This window comes from Salminus brasiliensis, chromosome 4, assembly GCF_030463535.1.
Source record: "Salminus brasiliensis chromosome 4, fSalBra1.hap2, whole genome shotgun sequence".
Classification (NCBI taxonomy): Eukaryota; Metazoa; Chordata; class Actinopteri; order Characiformes; family Bryconidae; genus Salminus; species Salminus brasiliensis.
The window spans coordinates 35,714,930-35,734,871 of NC_132881.1; the positions used below are offsets into that span (position 1 = coordinate 35,714,930).

Below are 19,942 nucleotides of genomic sequence, written 5' to 3' on the forward strand. Positions count from 1 at the left end.
ATGTTCAATCTTGTTTTTCCTCTTTTTTTCGCTGTGTGGTGTTCTACATAAAATTGTAATTCTCAGTTTTAGACTTTGTGCTTTTTTTGAAAATATTATTTTATTGAGAGATTCCATCATTCCTGAAACGACTTTGTTTAAATCCTCCTTCCCTCCACAAGCTTAAATCTTCTTATTGGAGTAAAGGTTTCTCTTGATGTTTGATTGGATTCATGTTTGAAAGTGTTCATGTTTTCCTTAGTAAAGCAAAGGTTCTAAATAGAATCATAACCACTCCAGAGAAACCTTTGAAGGTTTGAAATGCTAAAGGCTTTGTCCGTATGATGGAAACACTGTCCCACTGGCTATAGTTTTCTGGAGTCATTTTGCTGTAAATAACTTCTATTTTCTATGGAAATTGGTGAAGGTGCGTGGATGTGTGGTTTTCAGAAGTGGTCAACTGCAAGTAAAGGGGAGGGTAATGGAAAAAGTACGTTTTACTTTCGCTTATGTAATGCTGTTTCTCTGAAAGGAAACAGCATATGCTTTACTTGGAACTACATGATGGTGCTCTCTTTGTTATATGTATTTACAGGTGAGTTTTTACCTTTACAATACTATGAGTGGATGTTTAAATTAATTGGTAGTTGAGCTCTATGTAAACATACTTACTGTGACAGTACAAGTTCACAAATAATTTTAATATATTCAGTGTGTTTCTTTTACCAGTGGTCTTTCTGCCGTTCAAAGCTTTGGAGGCAGTAAATATGCTACAGGTTGAACTTGGAGGCACTATCACACTGAAGTGCAACATTTCTTTGCACCACGAAGTCTTCTGGTTACGAGTGAGCATGGAGGAAAGGCCAAGGCTTTTAATGGTTGCAGGCCTGAAAAGTGACGGAAAGATATCAGAAGTTTGGAATTACGATGCTGCCCATTATAAAGGCTGTCTGGTGGACAGGTTTTTTGGACTACAAATTTCCCATGTTTTGAGAAGTGATTTTGCCTCATATTACTGTGGAATTCTGGATGGTAAACGCATGGAGTTTGAAGAAGGAGTACATGTGTATGGTAACAGATTTCTAATGTTATATAACTTCAAGGGAGTGCTATGTTGTACAGATTTCTATTTCTATACATATATATACATTTTATTGTTTTGTCATCTTTCAGCTAAGCCTGCTCAGCCAGAGAGAGTAATGAATGCTGAAAATATCACTGGCTGTGAAAAAGGTAACAGACTTTTTAAAATTACTGGGCAGATGCACAGTCTAAAGCATGGCAATGAACAATATGATATGAAGACAGTAAGGCTGTAGATACACCTGTGCTACCTGTATGCTTTTACAGATCACACTAATAATAGATTGTATAGTATTTGTTTTTATAGTTTGAATTGTGGTTCTTATGAGTGTAGTCGGTCAACAATTTCCTGCCACATTATACCACAAAAACATAACCACTCCAATAGTTTCTCATATCCATATTTGAATTGTTACTGTTTTCTCTGAATGTTCTCAGATGAAGTTCTTTCAGTGGCTGAAAAAGATCTTGGCACAATACCCTACACAATATTTGCAGCAGTGCTGGGTGCTGGACAGCTAGGAATGGTGCTGGCAGTTGTTGTTGTGCATATGAGAACCTGGAAGAAAAAGACTTTATGGGGATCTTAAAAACAAACCCTTGGACTCAGCAATAACAACTGTAATAATGGGTTGTAGTATTAAATGTAACATGATGTTTGTGTGGCTTATTATTTAGGAAAACAGTCACAGTCTTCATGATTAGGCCACCTGAATTTATCTTTTATGCTGAATAAAAAATGATAAAATGTAACGTGTGGAATCCTTCCACTATGTATGTTTTAATGAGAAGTATTTCAGTCTGAATCATGCATGATGTAAGGGCTAATAAATAACAGTAAACTGTAAACTGTACTGTATGTTGTGCAAAAAGGTGTGGTGCAATAAATGAAGGAAACATGTTAATTGCTTTCTGCTTCCACTACCCCACAGATTTTATTTGGTGAAAAACCTTGACTTTGCATTAAGCTATTTTAAGCTTCACCCATTGTTGACATAGATGTGCAAATGCACACACGCACCTTGTTTAGTTCCTGTAGGGAAGTATTGCCAACAGAATAAGAGACTTTGTATATGTGGGAATGACTGAGCTAATTGTAATTATAAGGGACTCTTGTTAGAGGCACACAGTTGGAAAAAAGGGGATTTTCTTTTTAAAAGAAGCGAACAGTTGTTTGAAACAGGGTTGCGCTAACATTAGCTAGCCATTTCAAACACGCTAACATGGGCATTAGTTTTGTTATAGCTTGTGACATGAACCACTGGCTTCATTTAGAAATCCCTACATAATTAATAGAATGTAAGGGTATTACGTAGTTTTCAGTGAAGCAGTTTTTAAGTTGGAAGTAGGCTAATGAATTAAAATAAATATTTCAATTCACTATATAATGCATTTGTCATTGTAATTTCGTGACAAGATTGGGCTTTAAGTGATCAACACGGTCAAATGTAAAATTTGAAAAACTTTGTTAAAAGCACTCAAAGTCTAATACTTTCATTTGGAATTAATCCAAAGGTGAATAACCATACACATAACCATTTTAAATGATGTTGCAATTGTTGAATTCGCAGTTGTTGTTTTTTGCCCCCACGGTCAATGAGACTTCTGCACCACTCAGCAGGTATTGTGGCCCACTCCTCATGAGCAAACTGCTCCAATTGTCTCATATTTGAAGGGTGCCTTTTCCAGACAGCACGTTTCAACTCCTTCCAAAGATGCTCAATAGGATTTAGGTCAGGGCTCATAGAGGGCCACTTCAGAATAGTCAAATGTTTTCCTCTTAGCCATTCTTGGGTGTTTTTAGCTGTGTGTTTTGGGTCATTATCCTGTTGCAAGACCCATGACCTGCGACTGAGACCAAGCTTTCTGACACTGGGCAGCACATTTCTCTCTAGAATCCCTTGATAGTCATAAGATTTCGTTGCATCCTGCACAGATTAAAGACACCCTGTGCCAGATGCAGCAAAACAGCCCCAGAACATAACAGAGCCTCCTCCATGTTTCACAGTAGGGACAGTGTTCCTTTCTTAATATGCTTCATTTTTCCATCTGTGAACATATCTACTATCTGTATATTATTCTGTCTATCTATCTGTCTATCTATCTATACACCCGGCATTGTTTGTAGCCGGTTGAAGGTATTGTAGTATAGTCAGGATGTTTCTATTTTTTGTATTTTAAACTGTTTCCTGCAATAAAACAGAAACATTTAATCAACACATAACACTGATAATCACAAACAGACAAGATAATGAAATAATGCGATGTATATAAACTCTTACCTTTTATAGAAAGAGCACAAAAGTTGAAGAGAATTTCATCTGTCTATCTGTCTATCTATCTATCTATTTGTATATTATTCAGTCTATCTGTCTGTCTGTCTATCTATCTATCCACCCGACATTATTTGTAGTCAGTTGAAGATATTGTAGTATAGTCAGGATGTTTCTCTTTTTTGTATTTTAAACAGTTTCCTGCAATGAAACAGAAACATTTAGTTAGATAACACTGTTAATCACAAACAGACAAGATAATGAAAAAATGTGATGTATATAAACTAGTCACACTCAGAAGTACAGAAAATGGTAACATCTATCTATCTATCTATCTATCTATCTATCCTTCAACCCAACATTCTTTGTAGCCAGTTGAAGATATTGTACAGTAGTCAGGATGTTTCTCTTTTTTTTGTATTTTAAACAGTTTCCTGCAATAAAACAGAAACATGTAGTTAGATAAAGCTGTTTATCACAAACAGACATGGTAATGAAATGATGTGATTTATATGAACTCTTACCTCTCATAGAGGGAGCACAACATATCGGAAGAAATACATCTGACTGTCTATCTATCTATCTATCTATCTATCTGTCTGTCTATCTGTCTGTCTGTCTGTCTATCTTTATATCTATCTATCTGTCTATCTGTCTGTCTATATATCCACCCAATATTGTTCGTAGCCAGTTGAAGATATTGTAGAACAGTCAGGATGTTTCTATTTTTTGTACTTATTCCTGCAATAAAACAGAAACATTTAGTCAACAGATAGCACTGTTAATCAAAAACAGACAAGATAATGAAATAATGCGATGTATATAAACTCTTACCTTTTAAAGAAAGAGCACAAAAGTTGATGAGAATTTCATCTGTCTATCTATTTTTTATAATTTTGTGGAAATACAAGAGTGAACACCATAGCTCTCACCCAGCTTATAGTCACACTCAGAAGTACAGAAAATGGTAACTATCAACCCAACATTCTTTGTAGCCAGTTGAAGATATTGTACAGTAGACAGGATGTTTCTCTTTTTTGAATTTTAAACAGTTTCCTGCAATAAAACAGAAACATTTTGTTGGATAAAGCCGTTTATCACAAACAGACATGGTAATGAAATGATTTGATTTATATGAACTCTTACCTCTCATAGAGGGAGCACAAAATATCGGGAGAAATACATCTGACTGTCTATCTATCTATCTATCTATCTATCTATCTGTCTGTCGATCTGTCTGTCTGTCTATCTATATATCTATCTTTCTGTCTATCTGTCTGTATACATATCCACCCAACATTGTTCGTAGCCAGTTGAAGATATTGTAGAACAGTTAGGATGTTTCTATTTTTTGTACTTTCTTCGTGCAATAAAACATTTAGTCAACAGATAGCACTGTTAATCACAAACAGACAAGATAATGAAAAAATGCGATGTATATAAACTCTTACCTTTTATAGAAAGAGCACAAAAGTTGAAGAGAATTTCATCTGTCTATCTATCTATCTATTTGTATATTATTCAGTCTATCTGTCTGTCTGTCTATCTATCTATCCACCTGACATTGTTTGTAGTCAGTTGAAGATATTGTAGTATAGTCAGGATGTTTCTCTTTTTTGTATTATAAACAGTTTCCTGCAATAAAACAGAAACATTTTGTTGGATAAAGCCGTTTATCACAAACAGACATGGTAATGAAATGATTTGATTTATATGAACTCTTACCTCATATAGAGGGAGCACAAAATATCGGGAAAAATACATCTGACTGTCTATCTATCTATCTGTTTGTATATTTTTCTGTCTATCTTTCTATCCACATGGCATTGTTTGTAGCCAGTTGAAGGTATTGTAGTATAGTCAGGATGTTTCTCATTTTTGTATTGTAAACTGTTTCCTGCAATGAAACAGAAAAATTTAATCAGCACATAACACTGATAATCACAAACAGACAAGATAATGAAATAATGCGATGCATATAAACTCTTACCTTTTATAGAGGGAGCACAAAAGTTGAGGAGAATTTCATCTGTCTATTCGTATCTATCTGTCTATCTATCTGTCTATCTGTCTGTCTATCTTTCAATCCACCCATCATTTTTTATAGCCAGTTAAAGATACTGTAGTAAAGTTTAGGATGTTTCGCTTTTCTGTATTTGAAACAGTTTCCTATTTATCTATTTATTCACCCATCATTTCTATTATCCAATTGGAGAAAACTTAGAAAAGTCTGCATATGTTTTCTTGTTTCATTTCAAATACAGTTTCCTGCAATAAAATGCCTGCAGAGTTCACCTAACTCAAAAACATTGAGACAACACATAGCCTTAAATGAATAAAGTTAAGCTTAGTTGAACACACTAAAACATTTAAGTTGAAGTTATTTAAAATGTTAAAAACTTTATGGTAGAAACACTGAAATACATTAGATTAGGAATGATGGTTTAATCATTCCATTTTTTTGCCCACCACCACCCCCCCTCTTCGGAGGACTGTATAGACTTTATTATATATTTACAGAAATAACTAAAGCCATGTGCACATAGACAGATAAACATGTAGAACAAACAATGGAACATAAACCACATAGAGGAAGAAGGAAAAAAATCCATAATCCAACTGTCAACCAAAAACACTGACAGTATAATCTTGTGGAAATACAAGAGTGAACACCATAGCTCTCACCCAGCTTATAGTCACACTCAGAAGTACAGAAAATTGTAACATCTATCTATCTATCCATCAACCCAACATTCTTTGTAGCCAGTTGAAGATATTGTACAGTAGTCATGATGTTTCTCTTTTTTTGTATTTTAAACAGTTTCCTGCAATAAAACAGAAACACATAGTTAGATAAAGCCGTTTATCACAAACAGACATGGTAATGAAATGATGTGATTTATATGAACTCTTACCTCTCATAGAGGGAGCACAAAATATCGGGAGAAATACATCTGACTGTCTATCTATCTATCTATTTGTATATTATTCAGTCTATCTGTCTGTCTGTCTATCTATCTATCCACCCGACATTGTTTGTAGTCAGTTGAAGATATTGTAGTATAGTCAGGATGTTTCTCTTTTTTGTATTTTAAACAGTTTCCTGCAATGAAACAGAAACATTTAGTTAGATAACACTGTTAATCACAAACAGACAAGATAATGAAAAAATGTGATGTATATAAACTCTTACCTTTTATAGAAGGAGAACAAAAGTTGAGGAGAATTTCATCTGTCTATCTGTATATCTATCTGTCTATCTATTTTTTATAATTTAGTGGAAATACAAGAGTGAACACCATAGCTCTCACTCAGTTCATAGTCACACTCAGAAGTACAGAAAATGGTAACTATCAACCCAACATTCTTTGTAGCCAGTTGAAGATATTGTACAGTAGACAGGATGTTTCTCTTTTTTGTATTTTAAACAGTTTCCTGCAATAAAACAGAGAAATTTTGTTGGATAAAGCCGTTTATCACAAACAGACATGGTAATTAAATGATTTGATTTATATGAACTCTTACCTCATATAGAGGGAGCACAAAATATCGGGGAAAATACATCTGACTGTCTATCTATCTATCTGTTTGTATATTTTTCTGTCTATCTATCTATCCACATGGCATTGTTTGTAGCCAGTTGAAGATATTGTGGTATAGTCAGGATGTTTCTATTTTTGTATTTTAAACAGTTTCCTGCAATAAAACAGAAACATTTTGTTGGATAAAGCCGTTTATCACAAACAGACATGGTAATGAAATGATTTGATTTATATGAACTCTTACCTCTCATAGAGGGAGCACAAAATATCGGGAGAAATACATCTGACTGTCTATCTATCTATTTGTATATTATTCAGTCTATCTGTCTGTCTGTCTATCTATCTATCCACATGGCATTGTTTGTAGCCAGTTGAAGGTATTGTAGTATAGTCAGGATGTTTCTCTTTTTTGTATTGTAAACTGTTTCCTGCAATAAAGCAGAAACATTTAATCAACACATAACACTGATAATCACAAACAGACAAGATAATGAAATAACGCGATGCATATAAACTCTTACCTTTTATAGAGGGAGCACAAAAGTTGAGGAGAATTTCATCTGTCTTTTCGTATATCTATCTGTCTATCTGTCTGTCTATCTTTCAATCCACCCATCATTTTTTATAGCCAGTTAAAGATACTGTAGTAAAGTTTAGGATGTTTCCCTTTTCTGTATTTGAAACAGTTTCCTTTTTATCTATTTATTCACCCATCATTTCTATTATCCAACTGGAGAAAACTTAGAAAAGTCTGCATGTGTTTTCTTGTTTTATTTTAAATACAGTTTCCTGCAATAAAATGCCTGCAGAGTTCACCTAACTCAAAAACATTGAGACAACCCATAGCCTTAAATGAATAAAGTTAAGCTTAGTTGAACACACTAAAACATTTAAGTTGAAGTTATTTAAAATGTTAAAAACTTTATGGTAGAAACACTGAAATACATTAGATTAGGAATGATGGTTTAATCATTCCATTTTTTTGCCCACCACCACCCCCCCTCTTCGGAGGACTGTATAGACTTTATTATATATTTACAGAAATAACTAAAGCCATGTGCACATAGACAGATAAACATGTAGAACAAACAATGGAACATAAACCACATAGAGGAAGAAGGAAAAAAATCCATAATCCAACTGTCAACCAAAAACACTGACAGTATAATCTTGTGGAAATACAAGAGTGAACACCATAGCTCTCACCCAGCTTATAGTCACACTCAGAAGTACAGAAAATTGTAACATCTATCTATCTATCCATCAACCCAACATTTTTTGTAGCCAGTTGAAGATATTGTACAGTAGACAGGATGTTTCTCTTTTTTGTATTTTAAACAGTTTCCTGCAATAAAACAGAGAAATTTTGTTGGATAAAGCCGTTTATCACAAACAGACATGGTAATGAAATGATTTGATTTATATGAACTCTTACCTCTCATAGAGGGAGCACAAAATATCGGGAGAAATACATCTGACTGTCTATCTATCTATTTGTATATTATTCAGTCTATCTGTCTGTCTGTCTATCTATCTATCCACCCGACATTGTTTGTAGTCAGTTGAAGATATTGTAGTATATTCAGGATGTTTCTCTTTTTTGTATTTTAAACAGTTTCCTGCAATAAAACAGAAACATGTAGTTATTTGGAGCTGTTTATCACAAACAGACAAGGTAATGAAATGATGATAATTAAATAAACTCTTACCTTTTATGTTGAGAACAAAAACCTTGGAGAAAAGTTGATCAGTTTGAATATCTATCTATCTATCTATCTATCTATCTATCTATCTGTCTGTCTATCTGTCTGTCTGTCTGTCTGTCTGTATTTTTGTCTATGTATCCACCCAACATTGTTCGTAGCCAGTTGAAGATATTGTAGAACAGTCAGGATGTTTTTATTTTTTGTACTTTTTTCCTGCAATAAAACAGAAACATTTAGTCAACAGATAGCACTGTTAATCACAAACAGACATGGTAATGAAATGATGTGATTTATATGAACTCTTACCTTTCATAGAGGGAGCACAAAATATCGGGAGAAATACATCTGACTGTCTATCTGTATATCTATCTTTCTGTCTATCTGTCTGTCTACATATCCACCCAACATTGTTCGTAGCCAGTTGAAGATATTGTAGAACAGTCAGGATGTTTCTATTTTTTGTACTTTTTTCCTGCAATAAAACAGAAACATTTAGTCAACAGATAGCACTGTTAATCACAAACAGACATGGTAATGAAATGATTTGATTTATATGAACTCTTACCGCTCATAGAGGGAGCACAAAATATTGGGAGAAATACATCTGACTGTCTATCTATCTATCTATCTGTCTGTCTGTCTGTCTGTCTGTCTATCTGTATATCTATCTTTCTGTCTATCTGTCTGTCTTTATATCCACCCAACATTGTTCGTAGCCAGTTGAAGATATTGTAGAACAGTCAGGATGTTTCTATTTTTTGTACTTTTTTCCTGCAATAAAACAGAAACATTTAGTCAACAGATAATACTGTTAATCACAAACAGACAAGATAATGAAAAAATGTAATGTATATAAACTCTTACCTTTTTTAGAAAGAGCACAAAAGTTGAGGAGAATTTCATCTGTCTATCTGTATATCTGTCTGTCTATCTATCTGTCTATCTATTTTTGTTTATAATTTTGTGGAAATACAAGAGTGAACACCATAGCTCTCACCCAGTTTATAGTCACACTCAGAAGTACAGAAAATGGTAACTATCAACCCAACATTCTTTGTAGCCAGTTGAAGATATTGTACAGTAGACAGGATGTTTCTATTTTTGTATTTTAAACAGTTTCCTGCAATAAAACAGAAACATTTTGTTGGATAAAGCCGTTTATCACAAACAGACATGGTAATGAAATGATTTGATTTATATGAACTCTTACCTCATATAGAGGGAGCACAAAATATCGGGGAAAATACATCTGACTGTCTATCTATCTATCTGTTTGTATATTTTTCTGTCTATCTATCTATCCACACGGCATTGTTTGTAGCCAGTTGAAGGTATTGTAGTATAGTCAGGATGTTTCTCTTTTTTGTATTGTAAACTGTTTCCTGCAATGAAACAGAAAAATTTAATCAGCACATAACACTGATAATCACAAACAGACAAGATAATGAAATAATGTGATGCATATAAACTCTTACCTTTTATAGAGGGAGCACAAAAGTTGAGGAGAATTTCATCTGTCTATTCGTATCTATCTGTCTATCTATCTGTCTATCTGTCTGTCTATCTTTCAATCCACCCATCATTTTTATAGCCAGTTAAAGATACTGTAGTAAAGTTTAGGATGTTTCGCTTTTCTGTATTTGAAACAGTTTCCTATTTATCTATTTATTCACCCATCATTTCTATTATCCAATTGGAGAAAACTTAGAAAAGTCTGCATATGTTTTCTTGTTTCATTTCAAATACAGTTTCCTGCAATAAAATGCCTGCAGAGTTCACCTAACTCAAAAACATTGAGACAACACATAGCCTTAAATGAATAAAGTTAAGCTTAGTTGAACACACTAAAACATTTAAGTTGAAGTTATTTAAAATGTTAAAAACTTTATGGTAGAAACACTGAAATACATTAGATTAGGAATGATGGTTTAATCATTCCATTTTTTTGCCCACCACCACCCCCCCTCTTCGGAGGACTGTATAGACTTTATTATATATTTACAGAAATAACTAAAGCCATGTGCACATAGACAGATAAACATGTAGAACAAACAATGGAACATAAACCACATAGAGGAAGAAGGAAAAAAATCCATAATCCAACTGTCAACCAAAAACACTGACAGTATAATCTTGTGGAAATACAAGAGTGAACACCATAGCTCTCACCCAGCTTATAGTCACACTCAGAAGTACAGAAAATTGTAACATCTATCTATCTATCCATCAACCCAACATTCTTTGTAGCCAGTTGAAGATATTGTACAGTAGTCATGATGTTTCTCTTTTTTTGTATTTTAAACAGTTTCCTGCAATAAAACAGAAACACATAGTTAGATAAAGCCGTTTATCACAAACAGACATGGTAATGAAATGATGTGATTTATATGAACTCTTACCTCTCATAGAGGGAGCACAAAATATCGGGAGAAATACATCTGACTGTCTATCTATCTATCTATTTGTATATTATTCAGTCTATCTGTCTGTCTGTCTATCTATCTATCCACCCGACATTGTTTGTAGTCAGTTGAAGATATTGTAGTATAGTCAGGATGTTTCTCTTTTTTGTATTTTAAACAGTTTCCTGCAATAAAACAGAAACCTTTAGTTATATGAAGCTGTTTATCACAAACAGACAAGATAATGGAATGATGATAATTAAATAAACTCTTACCTTTTATGTTGAGAATAAAAAACTTGGAGAAACGTTGATCTGTTTGAATATCTATCTATCTATCTATCTATCTATCTATCTATCTATCTATCTATCTATCTATCTGTCTGTCTGTCTGTCTGTATTTTTGTCTATGTATCCACCCAACATTGTTCGTAGCCAGTTGAAGATATTGTACAACAGTCAGGATGTTTTTATTTTTTGTACTTTTTTTCCTGCAATAAAACAGAAACATTTATTCAACAGATAGCACTGTTAATCACAAACAGACATGGTAATGAAATGATGTGATTTATATGAACTCTTACCTTTCATAGAGGGAGCACAAAATATCGGGAGAAATACATCTGACTGTCTATCTATCTATCTATCTATCTATCTGTCTGTCGAACTGTCTGTCTGTCTGTCTATCTGTATATCTATCTTTCTGTCTATCTGTCTGTCTACATATCCACCCAACATTGTTCGTAGCCAGTTGAAGATATTGTAGAACAGTCAGGATGTTTCTATTTTTTGTACTTTTCCTGCAATAAAACAGAAACATTTAGTCAACAGATAGCACTGTTAATCACAAACAGACAAGATAATGAAAAAATGCGATGTATATAAACTCTTACCTTTTATAGAAAGAGCACAAAAGTTGAGGAGAATTTCATCTGTCTATCTATCTGTCTATCTATCTATCTATCTATTTATATATTATTCAGTCTATCTGTCTGTCTGTCTATCTATCTATCCACCCGACATTGTTTGTAGTCAGTTGAAGATATTGTAGTATAGTCAGGATGTTTCTCTTTTTTGTATTTTAAACAGTTTCCTGCAATGAAACAGAAACATTTAGTTAGATAACACTGTTAATCACAAACAGACAAGATAATGAAAAAATGTGATGTATATAAACTCTTACCTTTTATAGAAGGAGAACAAAAGTTGAGGAGAATTTCATCTGTCTATCTGTATATCTATCTGTCTATCTATTTTTTATAATTTAGTGGAAATACAAGAGTGAACACCATAGCTCTCACTCAGTTCATAGTCACACTCAGAAGTACAGAAAATGGTAACTATCAACCCAACATTCTTTGTAGCCAGTTGAAGATATTGTACAGTAGACAGGATGTTTCTCTTTTTTGTATTTTAAACAGTTTCCTGCAATAAAACAGAGAAATTTTGTTGGATAAAGCCGTTTATCACAAACAGACATGGTAATGAAATGATTTGATTTATATGAACTTTTACCTCATATAGAGGGAGCACAAAATATCGGGGAAAATACATCTGACTGTCTATCTATCTATCTGTTTGTATATTTTTCTGTCTATCTATCTATCCACATGGCATTGTTTGTAGCCAGTTGAAGATATTGTGGTATAGTCAGGATGTTTCTATTTTTGTATTTTAAACAGTTTCCTGCAATAAAACAGAAACATTTTGTTGGATAAAGCCGTTTATCACAAACAGACATGGTAATGAAATGATTTGATTTATATGAACTCTTACCTCATAAAGAGGGAGCACAAAATATCGGGGAAAATACATCTGACTGTCTATCTATCTATCTGTTTGTATATTTTTCTGTCTATCTATCTATCCACACGGCATTGTTTGTAGCCAGTTGAAGGTATTGTAGTATAGTCAGGATGTTTCTCTTTTTTGTATTGTAAACTGTTTCCTGCAATGAAACAGAAAAATTTAATCAGCACATAACACTGATAATCACAAACAGACAAGATAATGAAATAATGTGATGCATATAAACTCTTACCTTTTATAGAGGGAGCACAAAAGTTGAGGAGAATTTCATCTGTCTATTCGTATCTATCTGTCTATCTATCTGTCTATCTGTCTGTCTATCTTTCAATCCACCCATCATTTTTTATAGCCAGTTAAAGATACTGTAGTAAAGTTTAGGATGTTTCGCTTTTCTGTATTTGAAACAGTTTCCTATTTATCTATTTATTCACCCATCATTTCTATTATCCAATTGGAGAAAACTTAGAAAAGTCTGCATATGTTTTCTTGTTTCATTTCAAATACAGTTTCCTGCAATAAAATGCCTGCAGAGTTCACCTAACTCAAAAACATTGAGACAACACATAGCCTTAAATGAATAAAGTTAAGCTTAGTTGAACACACTAAAACATTTAAGTTGAAGTTACTTAAAATGTTAAAAACTTTATGGTAGAAACACTGAAATACATTAGATTAGGAATGATGGTTTAATTATTCCATTTTTTTGCCCACCACCACCCCCCCTCTTCGGAGGACTGTATAGACTTTATTATATATTTACAGAAATAACTAAAGCCATGTGCACATAGACAGATAAACATGTAGAACAAACAATGGAACATAAACCACATAGAGGAAGAAGGAAAAAAATCCATAATCCAACTGTCAACCAAAAACACTGACAGTATAATCTTGTGGAAATACAAGAGTGAACACCATAGCTCTCACCCAGCTTATAGTCACACTCAGAAGTACAGAAAATTGTAACATCTATCTATCTATCTATCAACCCAACATTCTTTGTAGCCAGTTGAAGATATTGTACAGTAGTCATGATGTTTCTCTTTTTTTGTATTTTAAACAGTTTCCTGCAATAAAACAGAAACACATAGTTAGATAAAGCCGTTTATCACAAACAGACATGGTAATGAAATGATGTGATTTATATGAACTCTTACCTCTCATAGAGGGAGCACAAAATATCGGGAGAAATACATCTGACTGTCTATCTATCTATCTATTTGTATATTATTCAGTCTATCTGTCTGTCTGTCTATCTATCTATCCACCCGACATTGTTTGTAGTCAGTTGAAGATATTGTAGTATAGTCAGGATGTTTCTCTTTTTTGTATTTTAAACAGTTTCCTGCAATGAAACAGAAACATTTAGTTAGATAACACTGTTAATCACAAACAGACAAGATAATGAAAAAATGTGATGTATATAAACTCTTACCTTTTATAGAAGGAGAACAAAAGTTGAGGAGAATTTCATCTGTCTATCTGTATATCTATCTGTCTATCTATTTTTTATAATTTAGTGGAAATACAAGAGTGAACACCATAGCTCTCACTCAGTTCATAGTCACACTCAGAAGTACAGAAAATGGTAACTATCAACCCAACATTCTTTGTAGCCAGTTGAAGATATTGTACAGTAGACAGGATGTTTCTCTTTTTTGTATTTTAAACAGTTTCCTGCAATAAAACAGAGAAATTTTGTTGGATAAAGCCGTTTATCACAAACAGACATGGTAATGAAATGATTTGATTTATATGAACTCTTACCTCATATAGAGGGAGCACAAAATATCGGGGAAAATACATCTGACTGTCTATCTATCTATCTGTTTGTATATTTTTCTGTCTATCTATCCACATGGCATTGTTTGTAGCCAGTTGAAGATATTGTGGTATAGTCAGGATGTTTCTATTTTTGTATTTTAAACAGTTTCCTGCAATAAAACAGAAACATTTTGTTGGATAAAGCCGTTTATCACAAACAGACATGGTAATGAAATGATTTGATTTATATGAACTCTTACCTCTCATAGAGGGAGCACAAAATATCGGGAGAAATACATCTGACTGTCTATCTATCTATTTGTATATTATTCAGTCTATCTGTCTGTCTGTCTATCTATCTATCCACATGGCATTGTTTGTAGCCAGTTGAAGGTATTGTAGTATAGTCAGGATGTTTCTCTTTTTTGTATTGTAAACTGTTTCCTGCAATAAAACAGAAACATTTAATCAACACATAACACTGATAATCACAAACAGACAAGATAATGAAATAACGCGATGCATATAAACTCTTACCTTTTATAGAGGGAGCACAAAAGTTGAGGAGAATTTCATCTGTCTATTCGTATATCTATCTGTCTATCTGTCTGTCTATCTTTCAATCCACCCATCATTTTTTATAGCCAGTTAAAGATACTGTAGTAAAGTTTAGGATGTTTCCCTTTTCTGTATTTGAAACAGTTTCCTTTTTATCTATTTATTCACCCATCATTTCTATTATCCAATTGGAGAAAACTTGGAGAAAAGTCTGCATATGTTTTCTTGTTTTATTTTAAATACAGTTTCCTGCAATAAAATGCCTGCAGAGTTCACCTAACTCAAAAACATTGAGACAACCCATAGCCTTAAATGAATAAAGTTAAGCTTAGTTGAACACACTAAAACATTTAAGTTGAAGTTATTTAAAATGTTAAAAACTTTATGGTAGAAACACTGAAATACATTAGATTAGGAATGATGGTTCCATTTTTTTGCCCACCACCACCCCCCCTCTTCGGAGGACTGTATAGACTTTATTATATATTTACAGAAATAACTAAAGCCATGTGCACATAGACAGATAAACATGTAGAACAAACAATGGAACATAAACCACATAGAGGAAGAAGGAAAAAAATCCATAATCCAACTGTCAACCAAAAACACTGACAGTATAATCTTGTGGAAATACAAGAGTGAACACCATAGCTCTCACCCAGCTTATAGTCACATTAAGAAGTACAGAAAATTGTAACATCTATCTATCTATCCATCAACCCAACATTCTTTGTAGCCAGTTGAAGATATTGTACAGTAGTCAGGATGTTTCTCTTTTTTTTGTATTTTAAACAGTTTCCTGCAATAAAACAGAAACACATAGTTAGATAAAGCCGTTTATCACAAACAGACATGGTAATGAAATGATGTGATTTATATGAACTCTTACCTCTCATAGAGGGAGCACAAAATATCGGGAGAAATACATCTGACTGTCTATCTATCTATCTATTTGTATATTATTCACTCTATCTGTCTGTCTGTCTATCTATCTATCCACCCAACATTGTTTGTAGTCAGTTGAAGATATTGTAGTATAGTCAGGATGTTTCTCTTTTTTGTATTTTAAACAGTTTCCTGCAATAAAACAGAAACCTTTAGTTATATAAAGCTGTTTATCACAAACAGACAAGATAATGGAATGATGATAATTAAATAAACTCTTACCTTTTATGTTGAGAATAAAAAACTTGGAGAAACGTTGATCTGTTTTAATATCTATCTATCTATCTATCTATTTATCTATCTATCTATCTATCTATCTATCTGTCTGTCTATCTGTCTGTCTGTCTGTCTGTCTGTATTTTTGTCTATGTATCCACCCAACATTGTTCGTAGCCAGTTGAAGATATTGTAGAACAGTCAGGATGTTTTTATTTTTTGTACTTTTTTCCTGCAATAAAACAGAAACATTTAGTCAACAGATAGCACTGTTAATCACAAACAGACATGGTAATGAAATGATGTGATTTATATGAACTCTTACCTTTCATAGAGGGAGCACAAAATATCGGGAGAAATACATCTGACTGTCTATCTATCTATCTATCTATCTATCTGTCTGTCGATCTGTCTGTCTGTCTGTATGTCTATCTGTATATCTATCTTTCTGTCTATCTGTCTGTCTACATATCCACCCAACATTGTTCGTAGCCAGTTGAAGATATTGTAGAACAGTCAGGATGTTTCTATTTTTTGTACTTTTTTCCTGCAATAAAACAGAAACATTTAGTCAACAGATAGCACTGTTAATCACAAACAGACAAGATAATGAAAAAATGCGATGTATATAAACTCTTACCTTTTATACAAAGAGCACAAAAGTTGAGGAGAATTTCATCTGTCTATCTATCTATCTGTCTATCTATCTATCTATTTGTATATTATTCAGTCTATCTGTCTGTCTGTCTATCTATCTATCCACCCGACATTGTTTGTAGTCAGTTAAAGATATTGTAGTATAGTCAGGATGTTTCTCTTTTTGTATTTTAAACAGTTTCCTGCAATGAAACAGAAACATTTAGTTAGATAACACTGTTAATCACAAACAGACAAGATAATGAAAAAATGTGATGTATATAAACTCTTACCTTTTATAGAAGGAGAACAAAAGTTGAGGATAATTTCATCTGTCTATCTGTATATCTATCTGTCTATCTATTTTTTATAATTTAGTGGAAATACAAGAGTGAACACCATAGCTCTCACCCAGTTCATAGTCACACTCAGAAGTACAGAAAATGGTAACTATCAACCCAACATTCTTTGTAGCCAGTTGAAGATATTGTACAGTAGACAGGATGTTTCTCTTTTTTGTATTTTAAACAGTTTCCTGCAATAAAACAGAGAAATTTTGTTAGATAAAGCCGTTTATCACAAACAGACATGGTAATGAAATGATTTGATTTATATGAACTCTTACCTCATATAGAGGGAGCACAAAATATCGGGAAAAATACATCTGACTGTCTATCTATCTATCTATTTGTATATTATTCAGTCTATCTGTCTGTCTGTCTATCTATCTATCCACCCGACATTGTTTGTAGTCAGTTGAGGATATTGTAGTATATTCAGGATGTTTCTCTTTTTTGTATTTTAAACAGTTTCCTGCAATAAAACAGAAACATGTAGTTATATGGAGCTGTTTATCACAAACAGACAAGGTAATGAAATGATGATAATCAAATAAACTCTTACCTTTTATGTTGAGAACAAAAACCTTGGAGAAAAGTTGATCAGTTTGAATATCTATCTATCTATCTATCTATCTATCTATCTATCTATCTATCTGTCTGTCTATCTGTCTGTCTGTCTGTATTTTTGTCTATGTATCCACCCAACATTGTTCATTGCCAGTTGAAGATATTGTAGAACAGTCAGGATGTTTTTATATTTTGTACTTTTTTCCTGCAATAAAACAGAAACATTTAGTCAACAGATAGCACTGTTAATCACAAACAGACATGGTAATGAAATGATTTGATTTATATGAACTCTTACCGCTCATAGAGGGAGCACAAAATATTGGGAGAAATACATCTGACTGTCTATCTATCTATGTATCTGTCTGTCTGTCTGTCTGTCTATCTGTATATCTATCTTTCTGTCTATCTGTCTGTCTTTATATCCACCCAACATTGTTCGTAGCCAGTTGAAGATATTGTAGAACAGTCAGGATGTTTCTATTTTTTGTACTTTTTTCCTGCAATAAAACAGAAACATTTAGTCAACAGATAACACTGTTAATCACAAACAGACAAGATAATGAAAAAATGTAATGTATATAAACTCTTACCTTTTTTAGAAAGAGCACAAAAGTTGAGGAGAATTTCATCTGTCTATCTGTATATCTATCTGTCTATCTATCTGTCTATCTATTTTTGTTTATAATTTTGTGGAAATACAAGAGTGAACACCATAGCTCTCACCCAGTTTATAGTCACACTCAGAAGTACAGAAAATGGTAACTATCAACCCAACATTCTTTGTAGCCAGTTGAAGATATTGTACAGTAGACAGGATGTTTCTATTTTTGTATTTTAAACAGTTTCCTGCAATAAAACAGAAACATTTTGTTGGATAAAGCCGTTTATCACAAACAGACATGGTAATGAAATGATTTGATTTATATGAACTCTTACCTCATATAGAGGGAGCACAAAATATCGGGGAAAATACATCTGACTGTCTATCTATCTATCTGTTTGTATATTTTTCTGTCTATCTATCTATCCACACGGCATTGTTTGTAGCCAGTTGAAGGTATTGTAGTATAGTCAGGATGTTTCTCTTTTTTGTATTGTAAACTGTTTCCTGCAATGAAACAGAAAAATGTAATCAACACATAACACTGATAATCACAAACAGACAAGATAATGAAATAATGCGATGCATATAAACTCTTACCTTTTATAGAGGGAGCACAAAAGTTGAGGAGAATTTCATCTGTCTATTCGTATCTATCTGTCTATCTATCTGTCTATCTGTCTGTCTATCTTTCAATCCACCCATCATTTTTTATAGCCAGTTAAAGATACTGTAGTAAAGTTTAGGATGTTTCGCTTTTCTGTATTTGAAACAGTTTCCTATTTAAATATTTATTCACCCATCATTTCTATTATCCAATTGGAGAAAACTTAGAAAAGTCTGCATATGTTTTCTTGTTTTATTTTAAATACAGTTTCCTGCAATAAAATGCCTGCAGAGTTCACCTAACTCAAAAACATTGAGACAACACATAGCCTTAAATGAATAAAGTTAAGCTTAGTTGAACACACTAAAACATTTAAGTTGAAGTTATTTAAAATGTTAAAAACTTTATGGTAGAAACACTGAAATACATTAGATTAGGAATGATGGTTTAATCATTCCATTTTTTTGCCCACCACCACCCCCCCTCTTCGGAGGACTGTATAGACTTTATTATATATTTACAGAAATAACTAAAGCCATGTGCACATAGACAGATAAACATGTAGAACAAACAATGGAACATAAACCACATAGAGGAAGAAGGAAAAAAATCCATAATCCAACTGTCAACCAAAAACACTGACAGTATAATCTTGTGGAAATACAAGAGTGAACACCATAGCTCTCACCCAGCTTATAGTCACATTAAGAAGTACAGAAAATTGTAACATCTATCTATCTATCCATCAACCCAACATTCTTTGTAGCCAGTTGAAGATATTGTACAGTAGTCAGGATGTTTCTCTTTTTTTTGTATTTTAAACAGTTTCCTGCAATAAAACAGAAACACATAGTTAGATAAAGCCGTTTATCACAAACAGACATGGTAATGAAATGATGTGATTTATATGA

The 19,942-nt window shown here is 33.0% G+C and overlaps 2 protein-coding genes across 2 annotated transcripts in view; both read left to right on the plus strand.

The window, feature by feature from the left end:
• rhoua (ras homolog family member Ua) overlaps positions 1–19,942 on the plus strand; it is a 220,889-nt gene that overhangs the window by 88,420 nt on the left and 112,527 nt on the right. The gene's annotated exons all lie outside the window — the stretch shown is intronic.
• Positions 35–1,957, plus strand: LOC140554829 (uncharacterized). The gene is made up of 4 exons (XM_072678224.1): positions 35–574; positions 709–1,050; positions 1,153–1,212; positions 1,501–1,957. Exons 1-4 carry the CDS (start codon positions 391–393, stop codon positions 1,650–1,652), a joined length of 738 nt encoding a protein of 245 aa, XP_072534325.1. The 5' UTR covers positions 35–390; the 3' UTR covers positions 1,653–1,957.